The 20,293-nt window shown below is 39.8% G+C and overlaps 1 protein-coding gene across 1 annotated transcript in view; it reads right to left on the bottom strand.

The window, feature by feature from the left end:
• Position 1: 1 nt before the first annotated feature.
• Positions 2-20,293, bottom strand: part of LOC113566061 — a 57,018-nt gene continuing 36,726 nt past the window's right edge. The window contains exon 3 of the mRNA XM_026989969.1: positions 2-136. Within this exon, the coding sequence (XP_026845770.1) occupies positions 88-136 (49 nt within the window). The 3' untranslated portion in view covers positions 2-87. The remainder of the gene's footprint in view (positions 137-20,293) is intronic.

Genomic DNA, 20,293 nt, shown 5'->3' with positions numbered 1-20,293 from the left:
ATTTATTTTATATTTTTGTTATAATTAATTGGTGTTTTGTAATTTTTGTAATTATCAGAAGTCTTTTGCCACGGCAAAGTATTCGGCTCACGTGTACCTGAACGGCTGTAACTTTCGATGCCTGTTACTTGAAGTCCTGTTGAGACAGAGAATCATATCAGAACGGTTGTTTAACTTTATCATCATATTAGGTAAAAAGTGCTGCAACCCTGTCAAAGGGTTTCTCATACTTTTAGGTTTAAATTCTTGTTTTTCAATCAAGTCCCATTTTTACACCCAGAGACAAAAAAAATCCAATCAATTCCTAAAAAAAGTACACACCTATTTGGTCTTATATTATATTCATATACTTAGAAACAAATAATATCTAAAATCACACGTTTGTAACGCTTTTTCGACAAATTTGATCAAACGGAAGAAAAAATTAAAATAAAATAAAATAGAAAAATGACATTTACAACCAAAACTTATTCTTTTTCAAATGAGTTAATTTTTTTCTTGTAAACTAAAAAAAAATTCAACGTAATTCAGACCTTTTTTTAAATTAGTAATTAAACAATATTTTGTGGCACCAATCTTAGCAATGGGATCGTGTTATTATGAAACGAGCCTCAAGACTGGTTCAAAAATGTTGTTGAGATAGCATCAGAGGAGCAGCAATGCCATGTATTTGGGCTAGAATGTCGGCCAAAGGAGGCGTCTTTAATAAGAAGGTCACCTAGCAAAAAGCCACATCTGCATATTCGAATAAAGAGTGCTTGATTAAATTGGTCTAAAGAAAAATCTAATTGGGGTGAATCTGAGTGGTAATGAATCATATAAAGCTTTGCCGAAAATTATTGCATTGCAACCGTAAAGCATTATGATAAATAATGGTATGGTAGGGTATGGTGAATGTAAAAATTTATTTATTTATTTATATACAATGAGGTTAGAGTTAAAACTATTAACATAGCTTATTTAATAATGAATTTAAAAAAGAAAGATTAAATTATTCGCAGAGAAATTTTATCCAGTATGGAATCAGTTACTGAGAGAGAAGATGATTCCATCTTTTACGACGATTCTGCACCTTGTCATCGAGCACGCTCTGTAAGTGATTCTTTGATATTTTTTTATTTTAAGAATGCATTCAACGAGTTTCAATTTTTTTTCAACGACAGACAGACATGAAGCCGGAATAGGACATTAAGTACTTAGATTCGTCATCTAACAGTCCCGGCCCCAATCCGATAGAGAATGTCACTTATGACAGCCAAAATAAGACAGCGAAAGCCAAAAACATAGAGAACAAGCATAGAGTAAGAGGAAATTTTAGAAGAACTTTGTTTTTAATTATGTGAATATGACATCAGTATATACTTTGGTTAGGAATGGATTTATTGACACAATAAATAAATTGTACAAATCGGATAACATTTGTTCAAGAAGTAAAAAATGGAGTAGTAAAATACGCATGAAATATCAGAGTGCGGTTTTTTTTCCGCTGGGTGTATATACAAAGTCGAAGGGATAGCGATGGTTTACGACAAGAAGACGACGAGTCTGTTCGATGATTAGCTCGAGTCAAGACGGGGTCAGATTGAAGAAGCGGGGGTCGGCTCAAGACGGTGTCGGGTTGAAGAACTACAGATGTGCAAGAAGTAATTGCTAGATCCCGATCAAAGTCAAGGGCAGGTGTGCCAAATTGTACATGCCCTAATGCAAGCGAGAGCGCGACAGATTGATAGATATAGAGAAGGCAAAAGAAAGACGCTAGAGAACGGCTTCATAGGCTGCTGACGTAAGGGATTTATGTATGTATGCATAAATTGTACAATGTGGTACAGTTGGCAGTGCAAACAACAAACAATAATAGGGATTTACTTAACTGCTGCACCACTGGCTATAATCTATGGACTATTGATAATATCGAGCTGTTGGGTAACGCAGGATAATAAAAAAAATAAAATGATCTGTTATCATATTTAATTTCTTAGAAATATGAATTAAATTTTTTTTTTGTATTGTATTGTATTATTGTATTTATCGAATCTTCTCTCTTGGATACTTTCGACAAGTAGGTAAATCTTAATCTAATACATTTATTTAATTAATTAAAATTCATTACTTAGAGTATTATTTGATGGGGGGGAGGTCTTATCACCGGAGTCGTGTATGGCTAGCTTGCTAAGTTAAAAACTGTGCCAGCCTATTCGGACCGGCCAAGAGTTTGATCTGATACTTTACTTTTACTTAGGCGATTTCATCTTTCACAGATTCTACATTTAAGTCTTCATGAATATTTTTATTCCGTATGTACTATGGTGCCCCAGTTATAGTTCTCAGTATTTTCGATTGAGCCCTTTGGATTATTTCTTGATTACTTATGCAAGCGTTTGCCTATAGTTCGAAGTCATATGTCCAAATTGGTTTGAGAACTGCATTTTACAAAAGTACTCTGTATTCCAGTTTTATTTTAGTGGAGAACGGACGTTTATAAGCAAATTTAGAAAACTAGCTTTAAATTTGAATAGATTTCTCTTAGCTTCGATGTGTTTACGCCCAGTGAGCCGTCTATCCAAGTGGACACCAAGGTATGTTACTTCGGAATTTGTGGAATTTTGATGTTGTTCAGTTCCCTGGGCGAAATTCCCAAATAAGTGGCATAAAGTCGATTAAGGCAGATATCGAGCTGAAACTTGGTGTATTTGATAAATATAGCACTCTAAATATTATAACAAAATTTTAAGTTCATTTGACCACGCCTACCCCAATAGCCCATACATGGCAACAAGGCGTATACGTGATCACAAAGGAAAGTCATAAGAGCTATACAAAAATACTAAAATTTGAAGGGAATGGATTATTCTGTTTGTAATTTTGATGTAATAGTGGTAAATATAAAAATATAAAAAAAAAATGTTGATAAACAATTCTTATTTTGATCAAATTCTTACTTAATGCCAGGTTCTTTATTAATTTATTCTACTATTTAACTATTTCTAACAATTTACATATGTTAAATTATCATTTAGTTGTTTTGTACAGATAATTCAAACGAATATTGATTTATATCCTATAAATGCTCAATGGGATCTCGCGAAAAGGTTTGTTTTTATGTCGAGCTGCCCTCTTCTTAAAAGATATACTTGAGATGAGGGGATCTGATGAGTCCATAGATCATTGGAATACATCCGTCATTCGTATTATTTACCCGATAATTGTGTCGAGCGTGCATTGGCCGGTCACGCTTGTACAATTTATTTTACGCTTCAGACGCATTTTCCCCAAGACAGCCTACCGGCATCACTGATGCAGTTATTATTTGTGATCCATGAACTAAAATTTTATGGAGAGTTGGTGACATAGGATACCAAGAGTAATGCAACATGTATGATCTAATTCTATCTGAGAAATTTTAAAGCCCCGATTGCAAATTTGCAATTAATAGCTATTCAAATAGTATGCAGACTCTCAAGTAACTCCAAATCGAGTTATAAAATTAATGCGAATAATTTCGTATTTGAAAAAGCTTTTCTCGCAGTGTTGCCATCGTTCGAGCTTCCGCTTCCATTCTGTTTTGACTTATCCACATGAAATCCCATTTCTTACTACAATCTTCTTTGTGTGTGTGTTTTTTTTTTTGCAATCATTTCCAATTTGTCATTTTCGTTTCTTACTTGCCATTTTTTAAACCCCATTCTATATGATATTTTAAGCAGCAATTCAAAAATGCGTATCCAAGCATGAAGTGGACTTATCCCATATTGAAAATGCTTAAAGGAATTTGTATCATAACTTTCCATAAATTGTTTTGGGCCTGCACCACATATTGAACACAATTGGCAAGATTTTGTGCCCGTTAAAACGTTTAAAACTTTCCCATCTATAAGAAACATGTGAAGGTCGTATGAGACAGTGATCTTCTTTTCATTTGTTTTTTATTCGGATATCCAAATTGCTTTTTTCTGCAAGAATATGATCTTTTTTTCTTTGGCGAATTCCATTTTGAGGGGTCGGCAAAATCTTGCAGACTGCGGAGTTCTATTATTTAAGAAAATTGTTCCTTCATCGATAAGCTTCAGAGGTATAACGGTAGTAACAAACAAAGATTGATCAACAGTATCCGGTTCCTTCGTTTAAAATCTTTTTTTATACATACTTTGACCAGTTGATCCATCGTATCCGTAACTCGCAATTAATTTAATACTAGAATTTCCTTCTAAGTTAGCGAATAACTCCTCCTGTAACATTATTATGCGGCTGGCAGTGTAGTTTAACAAATCTTGCAAGGCAACTTTTGTCATAGTTTCTGTAACAGTTATTCCCTTAGGTCTCAATTGCAATTGGACATTTTGGTAGCTTGGGCATATGTCACAATAATGCTGTTTGCTTATTTGACGAATTGTATTATGTAATCGTTTGCTTAAAAAATGTTTCAGCAAAAATTCCAAAGCATCATTGGTTGTTAAAGGTATTGGTTCTAAAATATCGAGCTTTCTTAAAGCTTCAGTAGCGTCGCTTTTAGAAGTGCTAAAATTTTTAAGTACAAATGCAGTATCATTTTCATATGATTTCCTGGCTGACATTGTTGCTGCGTTAATTAAAAGTTTGTTATCGTTTTTATTACTGATTGCTAAATGGCAGATGGTTTTCGTTTTAGACGGGGCTCTGCTTCATCATAAGTTAGCTTTGGTCTACCCAATTGAAGACTTTGCGTCTCTTCTTTATTTTCCAAAACAATTTGTATGCGCATTGATAGCCACTGTGAATGCTTTTTATAAATGTGCACACATTTCGGTTGCACTTTTGCAGATTTGAAGAAATATAAATAGCAAAGCTTCTAACTTTCTTAATTTCACTAATGTTTTCGTTGGTCAGTGAGCATTCCGTCAATTGGCAAACTATCCAGTTTGCAAGCGTGGTAGAGTTTCGTCTGTTGTCAATCCATTCGTCTAGCAGCGTTGCATGACTAAACTCAAGCTGATCAAAGTACCGCAAAAGCCGCAAACAGGATTATTACTTACTTTTAATACACATTTCCTACTTTATTTTCGCATACATTATATAACGCACAAACACACAGGTTGGTTTTTACTCCACACAAGAACACATTGGTCTGGTTTTCTCTTTTTTTTTTGACAATACAAAACAATTAACATATATAACATAACACATTTTAACACAAAATGTTTTTTGTTATTCAATCTACATAACCGGGCCTTTAAAGTCCATATTTCATATTTTATTTTTGCAATGTGTGAATTTGCCAAAGTGAATAAAAATTTCGCGCCAATTTTATCGCAAGAATCAGCTGACTCATCAATTGACTTTGAAGCTTGATCAGAATGACACGGTTGCATTTTTAGCAAAAACATTTATTAATTTTTCATATATAAGGATTATACTTTGAATATATTGAAATATAATTAACATTTGGTTCAACCCCACTTATTTGGGAATTCCGCCCAGTGTGCACTGGTGGGCAAGTTTGTCTGTTTAGGGTAAAGGTGAAATGTTTGCACCAGTCTGCTAGACATTTTCCAAGGCCACGAGATGAGATGATAAGTGTTCCGTTGCTCTTGCAGGGCACTTGGAGCGACTGAGGATGGCATGATGGTATCATCTCCGAAGGTCGATGTTGTTGTAAGCATGTAAGCAAAATTATTGGTTAGTGGGAGCACAAAGCTATTTGATGCTTGATTTGGTTTGAAGACGTTTTGCCTTCTCTTTGATGTTGAGAGCCCACTACCCAGTTTCTGCACGTAACGGAGATTTACTCTCAATGGTGGACTTACACCTGACTTAGCTTCCCAAAGTAGGAATCGTTTGCTGTTTTGGGAGAGTTGCTTCATATAGTATGTTTGGGATCGGGTTTTCCCATCTTCTAGGGCTTTGCGTAGTAGATGGTTGGCTATTTTTAACCGCTCCTTCAAGGCAGGAGATCTATGTGCTTGCCATTCTCGCCAAAGCCTTTTCTTATCGCGTAGCAGCTCTTCAATATGCCTTGGAGCACGACTGCTGTTGTGAATTTGATTACCTGTAACTATTGGAGTGCAGTGTTATGCAGCAAGTAACATTACAGCCACTAATGATGCAACTAATGGGAACTAATACAGAATGGAAACTTATGTGTATATTTCGTGACTTTTATCAAATCTCTCTTTCTAGAGGTTAAACGAGGGGGAACGTTGTGAGTTGCTGCGTACACCGCAACTCTACATTTATACCCGATACTAAGTCAGTATGGCTCTCCTCCGGTAGACGCCGCGAATATTAAACGACACGACAAAGAGTGCGTGCGAGAGAGACAGAAAATCAGTCTGAGCGTGACGTCGGGCGCTGCGTAGCCAGTGCAAATTTATTTGTTCCCTTTGGCTATAAAAATGATCTGATCTCATCCAGCAACCTGATAGATATGATCATTATCTATGATTCTGCGTTTTTAGTTTTCTGGTATCTTCAAAATTGTGGATGCCACAGATTTTCGTCCTTTGGGGGGGCGGAAGGGGATGAGGCGAAATTTTGAGATATACGTTTTATAGTGAAATCTAACAGGAGTGCGGATACCAAATTTGGTTACTCTAGCGTTAATAGTCTCTGAGATTTGTGAATATCCCCAGATTTTCGTCCTTTGCGGGGGCGGAAGGGGGTGTGGCGAAATTTTGAAACAAACTCGTCGCGGTCCGATATCTTGGGAGTGTGGATACCAAATTTGGTTGCTCTAGCTTTTATAGTCTCTGAGATCTAGGCGCTAATGTTTACTCTAAGCAAGGCCGCATATGCTACGTGTGTGTTAGAGAGAGACAGGGCGAGAAAAAATGAAATTGTTTTCTTGATGCTGGCTATAATAATAATACGATCCAATTCAGATTCTGCAGTCTAAAAGATATGGTCATTCTCTACGATTCTGCGTTTTTGGTTTTCTCATATCTTTAAAATTGTGGATGCCACGGATTTTCTTTGTGTCCTTTGTGGGGGCGGAAGTGGGCGGGGCGAAGTTTTGAAATATTTTTGTAGCGGTGACATATCACAGAAGTCTGGATCCAAAACATCGTTGCTCTAGCTCTTATAGTCTTTGAGCACTAGGCGCTGAAGGGGACGGACAGACGGACGGACGGACAGACAGACAGGGCTTAATCGACTCGGCTATTGATGCTGATCAAGAATATATATACTTTATAGGGTCGGAAACGATTCCTTCTGGACGTTACACACATCCATTTTCACCATAAATCTAATATACCCCTCATTTTGAGTATCGGGTATAAAAACCTGGTCATAAAGGTGAAGTAGGATTGGCGAGTGATCCGATGATAGATCTGTTAAGTGTTCTACACGAATCTGAGCCTGCAGCACTCTTCTTGCAACTGCAAAATCAATCAAGACGGGTGGCTTCTTTGGATCTGGGGCTCAATATTTAGGCCGGCCCGGACAAATAATCTCATGCTTGTTTCGTGATGTGATTATAGCATTATATAGTTGTCTTCCTTTAGGGTTGCTGAGTCGAGATCTCCAATGGGTGTGCTTCGCATTGTAGTCACCAGGCGCTATAAAGCGGTCACCTAATAGATCGAGAATTTTACAAATTCTTCTTCAAAACCGGAGAAGCGCGGTGGGCAGTACAATGCGGCTAGGTTAAGGTTACCGCTTTGAGATTCCATATGGATTGATGTTGCCTGTAGATAAGTTGTGCAAATGATAATGTTAGTGTGTGTGTGTGTAGGAAGCTGGGTTGCATACGGTACATAAACCGCCTACAGTTTGGTCGTCGCAACTAGAACTTGAACCAATTGGACTGCGGAGTGGGTATCCTACGGTGCGCAAGGGAGGGTCTGAAGACACGGCGACAGCCTCTGATGATTGCGATGGAAGATGAGTGGCAGGCAGTTATGGTACTGTTTCTGATACTGACTTTATTAATAAAAATGATTCTTATTTATAGGTAATCAAAAGGTACAAACGTGCTGAGTCTGTAAAATATATGTTTTGTGTATTATGGATAATTTTAGTGTCTGGTGGGCAATTGCGACATTTTGATGGTCAGCAAATGCCCCGCTGTCTTCGCACTCTGCGGAGAGAGTGCATTGACAGCAGAACTCACTGCAGTGGCTAGTATGTTGTCGTGAGGTATTATATTGCATGTTACGTAGAACACTGTGTCACGGTGCCACTGTGTTATGCCGACGGGTATTATACACTATTACTTAAACATATTTCTGCAACTGAACATTCTCCCGGCCGTTGAGACTGTGTTCAACCATCGTTCAAGTCGACGGTAAACCGGCGTGCAAGGGGTATAGGGGGTGATGACATGGCTGGATCGGGATTTGATGGCCTTGGTTTCCATAGTTGATACTTCTTCCGGAAGATGAAGGCAATGATCAATAGAATTTATATTGCTAGGGCTGCATAAGCAGCGAGTTGATGATGCTGCACGGTGGTGAGATGGTGTGGCAGCTCGTGATGATTGATGGCTGATAGTTGCTGGTGTAGATCATCAAGTTCTTGAAGAAAGTCTGATGTCTGGTTCTTCAGTTGCCACATTGGTGGCGAGGGTGGTGTCTCCGGTGGGTTCACGTCACCAAACCGAGTGAGTGTAAGTCGATTTTATTTCGCTGATTGTGGTGCTGAAGGTACTGATGCTTACTTTAGTATTGCGAGCAGTGTAACCAGGGGACATGGAGAGTAGACCAGTTCCTTCCAGTGTTATGGTTGACGGAACTCCGTTGCATACTGCTTGAAGTTTAGTTGTAGAATGCGTTGCGAAGATCCATATATTTGAATGCTGAGTTTTTAGCCACACCGTGTCAGCCTTTGTGTGTGTTACCTGACACAGTGTTTCTGTTTTATTGTTAAACAGTTGAAACTCACAGCGATTGTCCACATTGAAGATCGTCTGATGGTCAAAGCAGATGAACTCCTCGTTGTGTACTTTAAGACAACGTCGGAATTCCTCTTGGGTAGTGCCCATGAACTGGTCTCGGTGGATGTTAACCGTTACTATGGTGGTTCTGAGGTCAAATAGACTCCAGCTTGTTGAATCCCAAAACGGAATTGGGATGATGCTGAAGACTTCGAGCTGAGCTGTTGAGACCAGCGGTAGCGTCAGCTTGAAGATGACGTGTTTTGCAGTCGGGGTTCCTTCGGCTCGCATGATTCTGTATAGTTGAATCACCTCCTTCGTTGTGACCGGCAGCATTTGATCTTGTGGCAAATGACCCCGTATCTGGTCTAGTTGGTCTATTAGTTGCTCGGGAGACACCAGCGTGTGGCTTATTCTCCGATGATGAATACCGATTAGGACATCAGATATGTCGGACTGCATTCGTTGGAGAGTTGTTGTGAGCAGCGTTAATTGTGCTATTAGTCCTAAGTACGCTTGAGTCAGATGATCGCTGTGATACGACCCTCTTTCTCGGTTGATAGTAGCCATATGCTGTTCCAAAATTTTTAGGCGATTATCAGTTGTTACTTTGTCTTTTCTGACTACGTTTATTGTCGCGTCGACAATTGATGTTTGGTTTTGGAGCAGATGTAGTAGAAAGTCTTCATTGGTTTTCACTTTCTCAATTACTTGAGTCATCTCTTCTGCGTATTTTGCGTCGAGAACACCAAAAAGACTGCTTGCTACATTTCCTATGATGTCCAGCGGCGATCTGCGTTTTCGAGAGTTTTTCATTAAAACGCTTCCTGCTTGTAGCTCGTTATACACATGTTGAAAGTGTTGAACTATGGAGTTACATGCCGGAACATTTTTTAATTCAGGGCACAGACATTAGTTGCATATCCTTCCAATATGGGTCCAAGTCATTGTATACAAGCTTTATGCCGAGCTTGCAATTCTTGGAGGTATTCTGTAGACCATTGTTTCCAGAATGAATGCTTTAGGCGCGATACCAATTCCCAGCGCTTGACCAATGTTCTTCCTTGGTCATCAGCATTGACGTCAGGAGGCGTTGTCAATGGTTCACCAATCAAGAAGTGTCCTGGGGTGAGCGCTATTGTATCAGTGGGATCATTTGACATTGGAGTGATGGGTCGAGAGTTGAGAATTGCTTCAATTTCGATTATCACTGTGTTTAGTTCTTTAAATGTCAATGAGGCTGTGTTGGTGGTTGTTTTCAACAGCCTTTTTGCTGATTTTACCGCCGCTTCCCAGAGGCCGCCAAACGATGGGGCCCTGGGAGGAATGAATTTAAAATCCACTTTTTTTTTGTTGCAATGATTCGTGATCAGAGCACTTGCCTTTGAGCTGCATATAGAGTCTTCTAATTCTTTAAGCTGGTTGTTTGCACCCACAAAGTTCGTTGCATTGTCGCAATGAATAGTTTGGCACTTCCCACGTCTGCTTAAGAATCGACGCAGGGCGGCCAAGAATGCATCTGTGGTCAGGTCGCTTACCAGCTCCAGGTGTACTGCCTTTGTGGAAAAGCAGCAGAACACGGCGATATATGCCTTATCTGGATCGAGATTGGTCCACAGTAGTCGACTGCTGGGAGTCGTTGTGCTGGGAGATTGCCCATGATCTGGTGCATCAGCTTTGGTCTAGCCTTGGTGCATCTAACACAGCTGTGGATGATGCTTCTAGCCATTGTCTTGTCATTGATAATCCAATATTGTTGTCTTGCGATTGCCCTTAATGCTTGAGCACCACAATGCATGTTCTCCTCATGTAGCTCCCGCAAAATCATTTTAACGATTGGGTCATTGTAAGGCAGCAAAACTGGGTGTTTTGCGTTGTATGGAAGTAGGGCTTCTTCAAGTCTACCACCAACTCGGATGAGCTCATCGTCTCCTAGGAAGGGAGATAACGATATGATCGAGCTCTTTCTATCCACAGTCTTATATCGTTGGAACTGTTTTAACTCTGCTGTAAACTCGACTTGTTGTATGGTTCGCAGGATTATAGTGCGGGCGTGAGTCAGTTCTTCTGCGCAGAGCGTCGTGGTGTTCGCTCTGTTGGTTTTGTAGCAGAAGCGTAACATATAAGCCACAATGCGTTGCAGTTTGTGAAACGAGTTGCTATGTCTGCAAGTATATAATTCATCCCCAAGTGCGCTGGGTGTGATTGGCAAGCTTACTTGTTTAGCCTTTCTCTCAAGATTGCTGGGTTCTATGTTGGGTGCCTTCGTCCAGTTGTCTCGAGATCCGTGCAAGAATAGTGGTCCATATAACCACAGATTGTGATCTGCCAGCCTGCTTGCTGCGATTCCTCTTGACAGGACATCGGCTGCGTTGTTGGCCGATGACACGTGACGCCATTGTGACTGGTTTGTTAATGCCTGGATTTTGGCGATTCGATTCGCCACAAAGGTATGGTATGTTGATGACGATGCGTTTATCCAGGATAACACAACTGTGGAATCACTCCAAAGCCATCCTGAAACCGTGTTAATGTCCATGTGCAGATCCTGTCGGACTCGATTTGTGAGCTCGGCACCGAGGACTGCAGCACAAAGTTCTAACCGTGGTAGCGATTGTTTGGCTGTCGGCGCCACACGTGATTTCGAACAGAGCAGTCTTACTGACACTTGGTTGTTTTTGTATGTAGCGCGTACATATACTGCTGCGCCATATGCTCGTTCTGATGCATCTACAAACGTATGGAGTTCTTGTGTAACTGGAATTTTTCCATCGTAGATATGCCGGGGAATTTGCATTTTGTTCAAAGTTTGTAAGTCGTCCCGGTATTCTTTCCATTCGGTTTGGTGTTGCAATGGTAATTCGTCATCCCAATCCAGTTTGAGCTCCCAAAGTTGTTGCATGAAGATTTTTGCCTTGACTACCACTGGTGCAAAGAGTCCTAGTGGGTCAAAGATTTGGGCCAGTTCGGAGCATACCACCCGTTTGGTGATGCGTGTAGCCTGGCTTTTCTGTGTTCGTCCACACAATGTATCCTTCTTTGGCATCCAGATGAGACCCAGAGTGTTCACGCTGTAGTGCTCTAGTGTCTCTCCTAGTTTTACATCGGTTACAATATCCTCTTTGGGGATTCCTTGGAGAAGTTGCTCATTGTTGGAGCACCACTTGCGCAATTTGAATCCGGACGGTAGTAATATCTTATTTAGTTCTTGTCGAACATGAATTGCCTCTGGAATCGTGTTTGCTCCAGTTAGACAGTCGTCAACATAGAAATCGGTTTTTAATGTTGTTGATCCGACTGGTAGTCTGTCTTTGTATTGTATTGCCAAATGATCCAGACATTTCGTTGCTAGGAACGGAGCAGCTGTTGTCCCATATGTTACTGTTTTCAGGCGGTAGTACCTGATCTCTTCGGATGGATTGTTTCTCCAGACTATCATCTGATGGAATTGATCCTCCGGGTTCATCCACACTTGCCGGTACATCTTTTCTATGTCCGCTGTGAACACGTACTTATGAATCCGAAATCGTAGCAGAATGGACATAAGTTCGCTCTGAACGGTGGGTCCCGCCTGCAGAATGTCGTTCAAAGATTTCCCGCTTGTGGATTTGCATGAGGCATCGAATACTACCCGAAGCTTTGTGGTGGTGCTCTCAGGTTTGAGTACACAATGATGTGGAATGAAGTAGTGCCTTTTGGGAACTTTTGATGCTGGGACAATCTTCATATGTCCTAGTCGTTCATACTCTTCCATGAAGTCCACATAACTCTTCCAAGTTTCTGTTGAGCTTCGCCGCTCCAACGCTAGGAATCTTTTTGTTGCGGTTTCCAACGACTCCCCCAGGGCTGAAGGGTGTTCGGAAAATGGGAGCTTTACAATAAAGCGGCCGTCTGAAGCTGTCTGAAGATTTTCTATAAAATGAGCTTCGCATCGTGCCTCCACTGGAGTGCGTGGTTTGTCTTCCGTCTCTAGATTGTCCAGAGTCCAGAATCTTTCCATGAGCTCGTTTACTCCCGTTGCACAAATGGGTGAGGACTTGTGGGCAGATTTGACTTTTCCTGCCACAATCCATCCCAGTTTCGTGTTTTGTAGCAGAGGGCCTCCTGTCCTTAGCTGCTGTTGATCTGGTAGCAGCAGCGAGTAATAATGCTCGGCTCCGATTAGCATGTCGATTTTGCCTGGCGTATGGAAGTTTGGATCTGCCAGTGAGATCCTGCTTGGTATGTTTAAGCTCTCTGGATCGAGTGCCTGAGCTGGTTGGTCAGCTATTATCTGTGGTAATACGAACGCTTCAATTCTTTGCGTAAAACCATTGTGAAGGGATTTCATGAGCACATTTACTCGTGCTCTGCTGGTCTTTGATTGACCTCCAATTCCTTCGATCCGCAATGTTGTGTCTTTTAGTTTGAGTGACAACATTGATGTCATTCGTTCAGAGATCAAGTTTATCTGTGATCCTGAATCTAGCAGTGCTCTGAAATTAGCAACCTGCCCGTTGTTGGCTTCTACTGCCACCTTTGCTGTGGCCAGAAGATTGTAACTATTGTTACTTGCTGCACCAACCGTCGGAGCTGCGCCTGATGCTGTTTCCAAATGTAGCATCGTGTTGTGCTTCTTGTCACACTTGAAGCAGTTTCGACCAGGGCATGCGTTTGTTTTGTGATTTGTTCTAAAACAATTAACGCACATTTTTTGTTTTTGTACCCAATTTAGTCGTTCTGATGGAGATTTGGAGCGATATTCTTCGCATCCGTAGAGCCAATGGCTTGCTTTCTTGCAGAATGTGCATAAGGGTGCTCGCGCTCTTCCTGTGTTTGCTGATGCACATGTCGTGCCTTTTAGCTCTCTCCTTGATGCTGGTTGCTTCTTACTGGTTCCTAGAACCCGAATTCTTTGCTCCAAGAACTGAAGCATCGTATCCAGCGCCTGAATGTCCTTTGAGCTTCCCAATGATTGCTCATACAAGGCCTTATTTGTTACATCCAGTTTGTTTCTGATAATGGCAATCAATATCGGATCCCATGTAGATATATTGATGCCCAATCCCTTTAGTGATGCAAGGGATTCTTTGGTTGTTATATACAACTCTTTTAATGACTTGGGATCGTCATTAATTGTTTGGTGATTGAGGAAGCGGTTCAGTACCGTTTTTGAAACATCTCTGGGATTTGTTGTATGCGTCAACTAGTATTTCCCAAGCGGCTTCATAATTTTCTTCCTTTAGATCGATATGTCGAATCAATCTTTCTGCCTCGCCGGTAACGGTGGTTTTAAGATACCACATCTTTTTCACCGTAGGCATGTTGGTCTCATGCACCATGCATGAGAACAGATCGAAGAACTGGGTCCATTTTAATAGATCCCCATCAAACTTTGGGATGCTGATGCGTGGAAGCTGCACGTTATCCGTGTTTGGTGGGGCTGATTTTGCCAATGCTCTTTGGACCTTACTTTCCAGTGTTAGGTAGGATTCCATGTCATATCCTCCTTCCACTGGGTCCTCGTATTCCTGATGAATTGTGAAGTGGACTTCCTGCGCTTGAGTCCATAGTGATTTAATCAAATCACTTGATGTGCGTCCTTCCGCCTCTGAAAGCTGTTTCAGATTGCGTTTAACGGACTCTACTATGGCCTTTTGTCGGCGACATAGTGAAAGAAGTTTGCTGTAATCCTTTGCGGACTGCTGGATCAGACCGCTTTCTTTGGTAGCTACCGGAGGGAGGAGCTCACGTCGGGGTCACCAAATGTTAGTGTGTGTGAGTGTGTAGGAAGCTGGGTTGCATACGGTACATAAACCGTCTACAGTTTGGTCGTCGCAACTAGAACTTGAACCAGTTGGACTGCGGAGTGGGTATCCTACGGTGCGCAAGGGAGGGTCTGAAGACACGGCGACAGCCTCTGATGATTGCGATGGAAGATGAGTGGCAGGCAGTTATGGTACTGTTTCTGATACTGACTTTATTAATAAAAATGATTCTTATTTATAGGTAATCAAAAGGTACAAACGTGCTGAGTCTGTAAAATATATGTTTTGTGTATTATGGATAATTTTAGTGTCTGGTGGGCAATTGCGACATTTTGATGGTCAGCAAATGCCCCGCTGTCTTCGCACTCTGCGGAGAGAGTGCATTGTCAGCAGAACTCACTGCAGTGGCTAGTGTGTTGTCGTGAGGTATTATATTGCATGTTACGTAGAACACTGTGTCACGGTGCCACTGTGTTATGCCGACGGGTATTATACACTATTACTTAAACATATTTCTGCAACTGAACAGATGATAACAAATGCGACGCTTGATCAGAATTCCAGTACCTCCATGAGCCTTTACATCAGAATGACTTGTCGCATAGAAGTTGTAGCCATTGAGATGAAAATAATTTTTGTTAGTTAGGTGAGTCTCGGATATGAGCATGGCGCAAAGATCATATTGATCGAGAAACTGCAACTGCTGCGAAATGCCATTCGTAGATAGATATATTAAGAAAAACCATTTAAGTAAATTTCTGTTTGATTAGGAGCTCGAGGAGATTTTAATTGCGCAAAAGATTCTGCATCGTTTGTTGTATTGCCGCCATTGTGTTTGTTATAGTTATCACTATTGATTTAATTCCACTAGGCAATCGGGATGTATTTGCAGAAGTATGTTGGGTATCAATTTCTAGTCATTGCTGCGATGCCTGATGCTTCATTATTCCTGCTGTGGTTTGTTAAAGTTTTTGTTTGGAGACTGAGGCGTACGATTAGTTCGTGTTATTTAACGCCTTAGCAAATAAACTCCTGGGTGGTAGTTGATTGTATATATAGCAAGTTTTGTCGGATTATATATTTTATATTTTATATACCGACCAACCCCTATAGTTGGCAGCGTGGTTTCCTTCACAGTTGCTACATTTTTTGGCAGATGTATGAGCTTATTTAATTTAATTTAAGAATCAATTTAAATTTAAAATATTTGCCTTATTTCGCAAAAGGATTTGCGTCCTCCACCACAATTTCAGAAAATAAATTGAAAGCAGATCGACCAATTTGTACATGTCGTTTTCTATGCACACGTACAAAAATACATACAGTGGAGAGCACGTGTGCATACATGCTCATCACTTTTCAGTTTAAACGCCTGTACAACTTTTAAAATTGCGTGTGATTTTTTTCTCATGGATTCTTTACTTTAGTGAGAAAGAAAAAAAAACAATCATTTTAATTCGAATAGATTCTTCTCATTAAGAGATTTTAATTTTTTTCAAAAAATTCCATGTATCAACTTTTTACGTTTCAAATTTTTTACATTAATAATTTTTTAAATATATTTTTTACAAAGGTCCCTAGCTTTTATCACCTTCCGAATAAGTTTTGGCATACTCTCGACTAAATTTAGTATGTGCTTGCAAGGTTTTATGCGCCACTCTGACTTCACGCGCTCCCAAAAACTCATCCAATCCCTTTGATGAAGACACATACTTTCCAATGTTTTTTAAGCAGAGCCCATCGATGTTCAATGGGATTTAGATCTGGGCTATTGAGCAGGCCACTGGATTAAGTGAAAATTATTGGGACGATTTTTCCGAATTTAGCCGTGTGCTTCGGGTTATCGTCTGGCTAGAAAGTGACCTTGGATATGGGGTAGACACATTTGTCTATCAAATTTGACAAATTGGCTTCTAAAACGTGAAGATAATATTCTTTCTTCATTATTCCATCGATTTTAACCAATTGGACAAAGTTCCATGATTGCACGCTCTACAGACGATCGGCCTGACAGCGGCAGTTAACCAGAAAAAACCCGCCTTTGTTTTTGATGTCGACAAATAACCGTAAACCGCGAACAAACGTTACAGTACAGTGTGGATTCAGTAAGTTTTTACCGATGCCACGCCATGCAATATACACCAAAATGGTAAGTAAATCGCTGTACTTGTTCTCGTGGAATACATAATACAAAAAATAGCACAAACAAGATGCATTTGTTCTCCGCTCGATTGCTTGCTGCGTGGTTTTTTGTTCACTTCTGTTCAAGTTGCTTTAAGATGCATTTGAGAAAATGTCGTTTAAAATCAAATAAAAAGTAAGAAATAAACAAACTAATAACTGATTTGGCAACACTGTCAGCACTATCCTTTCAATTGTTGTTATTTTGCTGTGTTTAGGGAAAAGAAGAACAAGAAGAACGAAAAACCCAAGCAATGAACGAATGCATAGAGTACGCATGCAAAAAGTCGGTTTATTCGAATTTTCGGTTCTGTTCGGTTGTATTCATTTAGGTTTGCGCATTCATTTATTATCAATCATACAATTTAATGTTAACAAATATGAAGCCAACACATTCTTGCATTCATAACTCGCATAACTCAATTCGTTGTGTGCGTCGCACTCCTTCAACTCTATTCAATTCGAATGTTGCTGGACTTTTGTTTTGAATGGAGCCATGCAGACCTCTAGTAAGTAACGACACATACATCATACATCTAAAATAATATGATGAGTAATAACCATCTGAGTAGCTACTATAATGTTTATGAATAGAATGACACAGCCTGTTGGCAAATTGGAAAGCAATTGCAGAAAAAATGGTAAAAAAGAAAATTTGTGAGTTTGTTAATATAATGAATATTGTCATTATAAAATGTAAATCGAAATAAATATGTACAGGGTGCGCCATCTTTTAGTACGGTATGGAAACATCGAATAACCTTAAAAAAATAACCGATTTCCATAAGTGATGTATTTTTTATTTTTTTGGTTTGGTTATTTAAAATATATATTGAAACTATGTTTTGAAAACTATAACAATTAAGTGGCCGACGTCTATTGTAAATAACCAAAACAAATAAAAATACCTCACATTTGTAATTTGTATTATTTTTAATTCATTTTTAAAAATGCCGCGATCAAGACGATCAAATCTTTACCGATAAAGCCGTAAATTAAGAAGGATACGAAATATAGGGAATGAACCTATGAATGAGCGCCGTGTGGATTTGGCTCGACTTCGTGCTTCTCATACACAAGAGAAAAGCGAGGCAAGTAGACTTATCAAGAGCTGATTTCAATTGAGCAGCGTTTCGATACAATTGCAGCACCGATTACTGCTTGCATCCTTGCGTTTTTATTGGGCCAATACACATTGTTTGCGAATATTGTGGCGTATTGAAGTTTTCCGGAGAAACGGATTGTCCCGCCTTAGTGGAAAAGTCAAATTGCCATTATTGACTCCGCCACCTGAGCCATTGCGTTTACTGCTTTGTCCCGAAACACCCGAATTACGTAATTTTCTTGCAAACATTTAAAAATACAATGGTTGTTTCCAAATGACCTCATTTGAAACAAAAATTATCGATGAACAAGGATTTAATCCGAAATTCAAGATACAAGGAGAGATTCATCGAATTGCATCCTCTCGAAGATGCACAGCATAATTTTGTACATATATTCTTCATGGGAAACATGGAAGAACAACTTGATCGATGTCAAGAGATAAATGCAGCAATGAAAAGAGCAAAAAAGGTCTGCAGCAACTACTTCATGAACATCATGCGTTGGTCAGGCTGTTCCAGAGTGCATTGGAGCACATGCCAAATGATGACTAAAAAGTAGTGATCAGAGCGGATAAACGACTATCTGGAGCACACGAACGCACATTTAATGCTCCATCAATAAATGAAGTTGCTATCCTGCTTGTTGGTAAAAAAACATGGAAAGACGTGATATTGTGATTGTACATCGCGATACTGGGCCACAGCAAAAAATATCTGAAACACATCGTTCATATGACACGTTGCAGTACCCGCTCATGTTGTGGCAAGGAGATGATGGATATTATTTTAATATCAAAATGATAAATTCATTGAATGAAGAAACTACAAAGAAAGTTAGCTCGTTTGATGATTTTGAAAAATGCCGACAACTTTTTGCTGCGGTTTCATCGATTATTATAGCAGTATTCCGTCGATATGTACGTCAAAATAGAAACGGAACGTTTAACTTTTATTAGGCTAAAGCAAGCCAAATTGAGTTCTGAAGAGTATTTACATTTACGTGACGCAATTGGTACTGAAGGAAGTGCAGCTAATATCGGTAAAAAAAACTATTCTGCCGGCGACGTATACTACCTCAACGTCATATGCATGAATATGGGCAAGATGCAAGAATATACATATGTTCGTCATTACGGTCGGCCAGATCTCTTTATTACTTTTACCTGTAAACCAAAATTGTTCGTTCAATTGCTGCTTCCCAGGCACAACATCACAGCACCTGCATTCAAGCAAAAAATGAGGTACCTGATTAACTATATTGTTAAAGAACGCGTCTTTCGAAATAATCAAAGCTGGATGTATTCAATCGAATGGCATGCCACACGCGCACATTCTTATTTGGTTAATGAAAAGAATTCAACAAGACCAAGTAAATGATATCATATGTGCTGAGATTCCCGATTACTAAGCCGATCCAGACCTACATGATGTCGTAATTAAAATATGATTCATGGACCGTGTGACGCCATTAATCGTCAATCATCTTGCATGGTCGACGGCAAGTGTTCCAAACGATATCCACAGAAATTAACGGCGCAGACCGTCACTGAAAATGGCGGTTATCCACTGTATCGGCGTCGATCACCTGATGATAACGGTCAAACTATCACAGGGAAAAAAAAAATTTCGTTGTCGACAACAGTTGGATGTGCGTTCTTGGTCGTATGTATACAGTTCATCCAAAGAATGATGAATGCTTCTCTTTGCAGTTGCTGCTTGATAATATGCGTTGCTCAACGTCATTTAAGTAACTACGCACTGTGAATGGAACAATATTCCCAACATATCGGGCTGCCTGTGAAGAACATAATTTACCAGAAAACGATACAAATTAGGACATGACAATCGAGGAAGCTATTATCTCTACATTTCCAAGTCAGATACGCATATTATTTGCTATCATTATTTCGACATGCTCTCCTCCGAACCCACCGAATACAAGGATAATAAGTCAGAAAATATTTTGTATTTCGTGTAAGTTTCAGAAACCCCGATCTTGAAATGAATGAGGAGATACATAACCAAGCTTTACTATTGATTGTAGACATGTGTTACTTCATATGCGGTAGTTTATTACTCAGCTTAGGAATGCCAGCGCCGAATCGTGAAAAGAATGACGCATTTAATCGAGAACTGAATTTAGCTGTTCAAAAAAATGTACCCCTGTTGAATCCCCAACAAAAACTGGTAAGACATTCCTCAGGTCAATAGTTTTAGCCACTATTCGTGGAAGATCCAATATTGCTTCTTCTGGAATAGCAGCCATATTGTTACAAGGATGCCGTACGGCTCATTTAGCATTAAAATTACCGGTAATTATTGAAAATATTGAAAAAAACTTCGCAAAGAAAAAATTTTGTTCAGCATCAAAAATCATCATCTGGGACGAATGCACAATGGCGCATAACCGA

This window comes from Drosophila persimilis, unplaced genomic scaffold (assembly GCF_003286085.1).
Source record: "Drosophila persimilis strain 14011-0111.01,24,50 unplaced genomic scaffold, DperRS2 tig00000477-arrow-pilon, whole genome shotgun sequence".
Taxonomy (NCBI): Eukaryota; Metazoa; Arthropoda; class Insecta; order Diptera; family Drosophilidae; genus Drosophila; species Drosophila persimilis.
The sequence above is the reverse complement of the archived record's forward strand: the minus strand, read 5'-3'. Positions and strand labels throughout refer to the sequence as shown.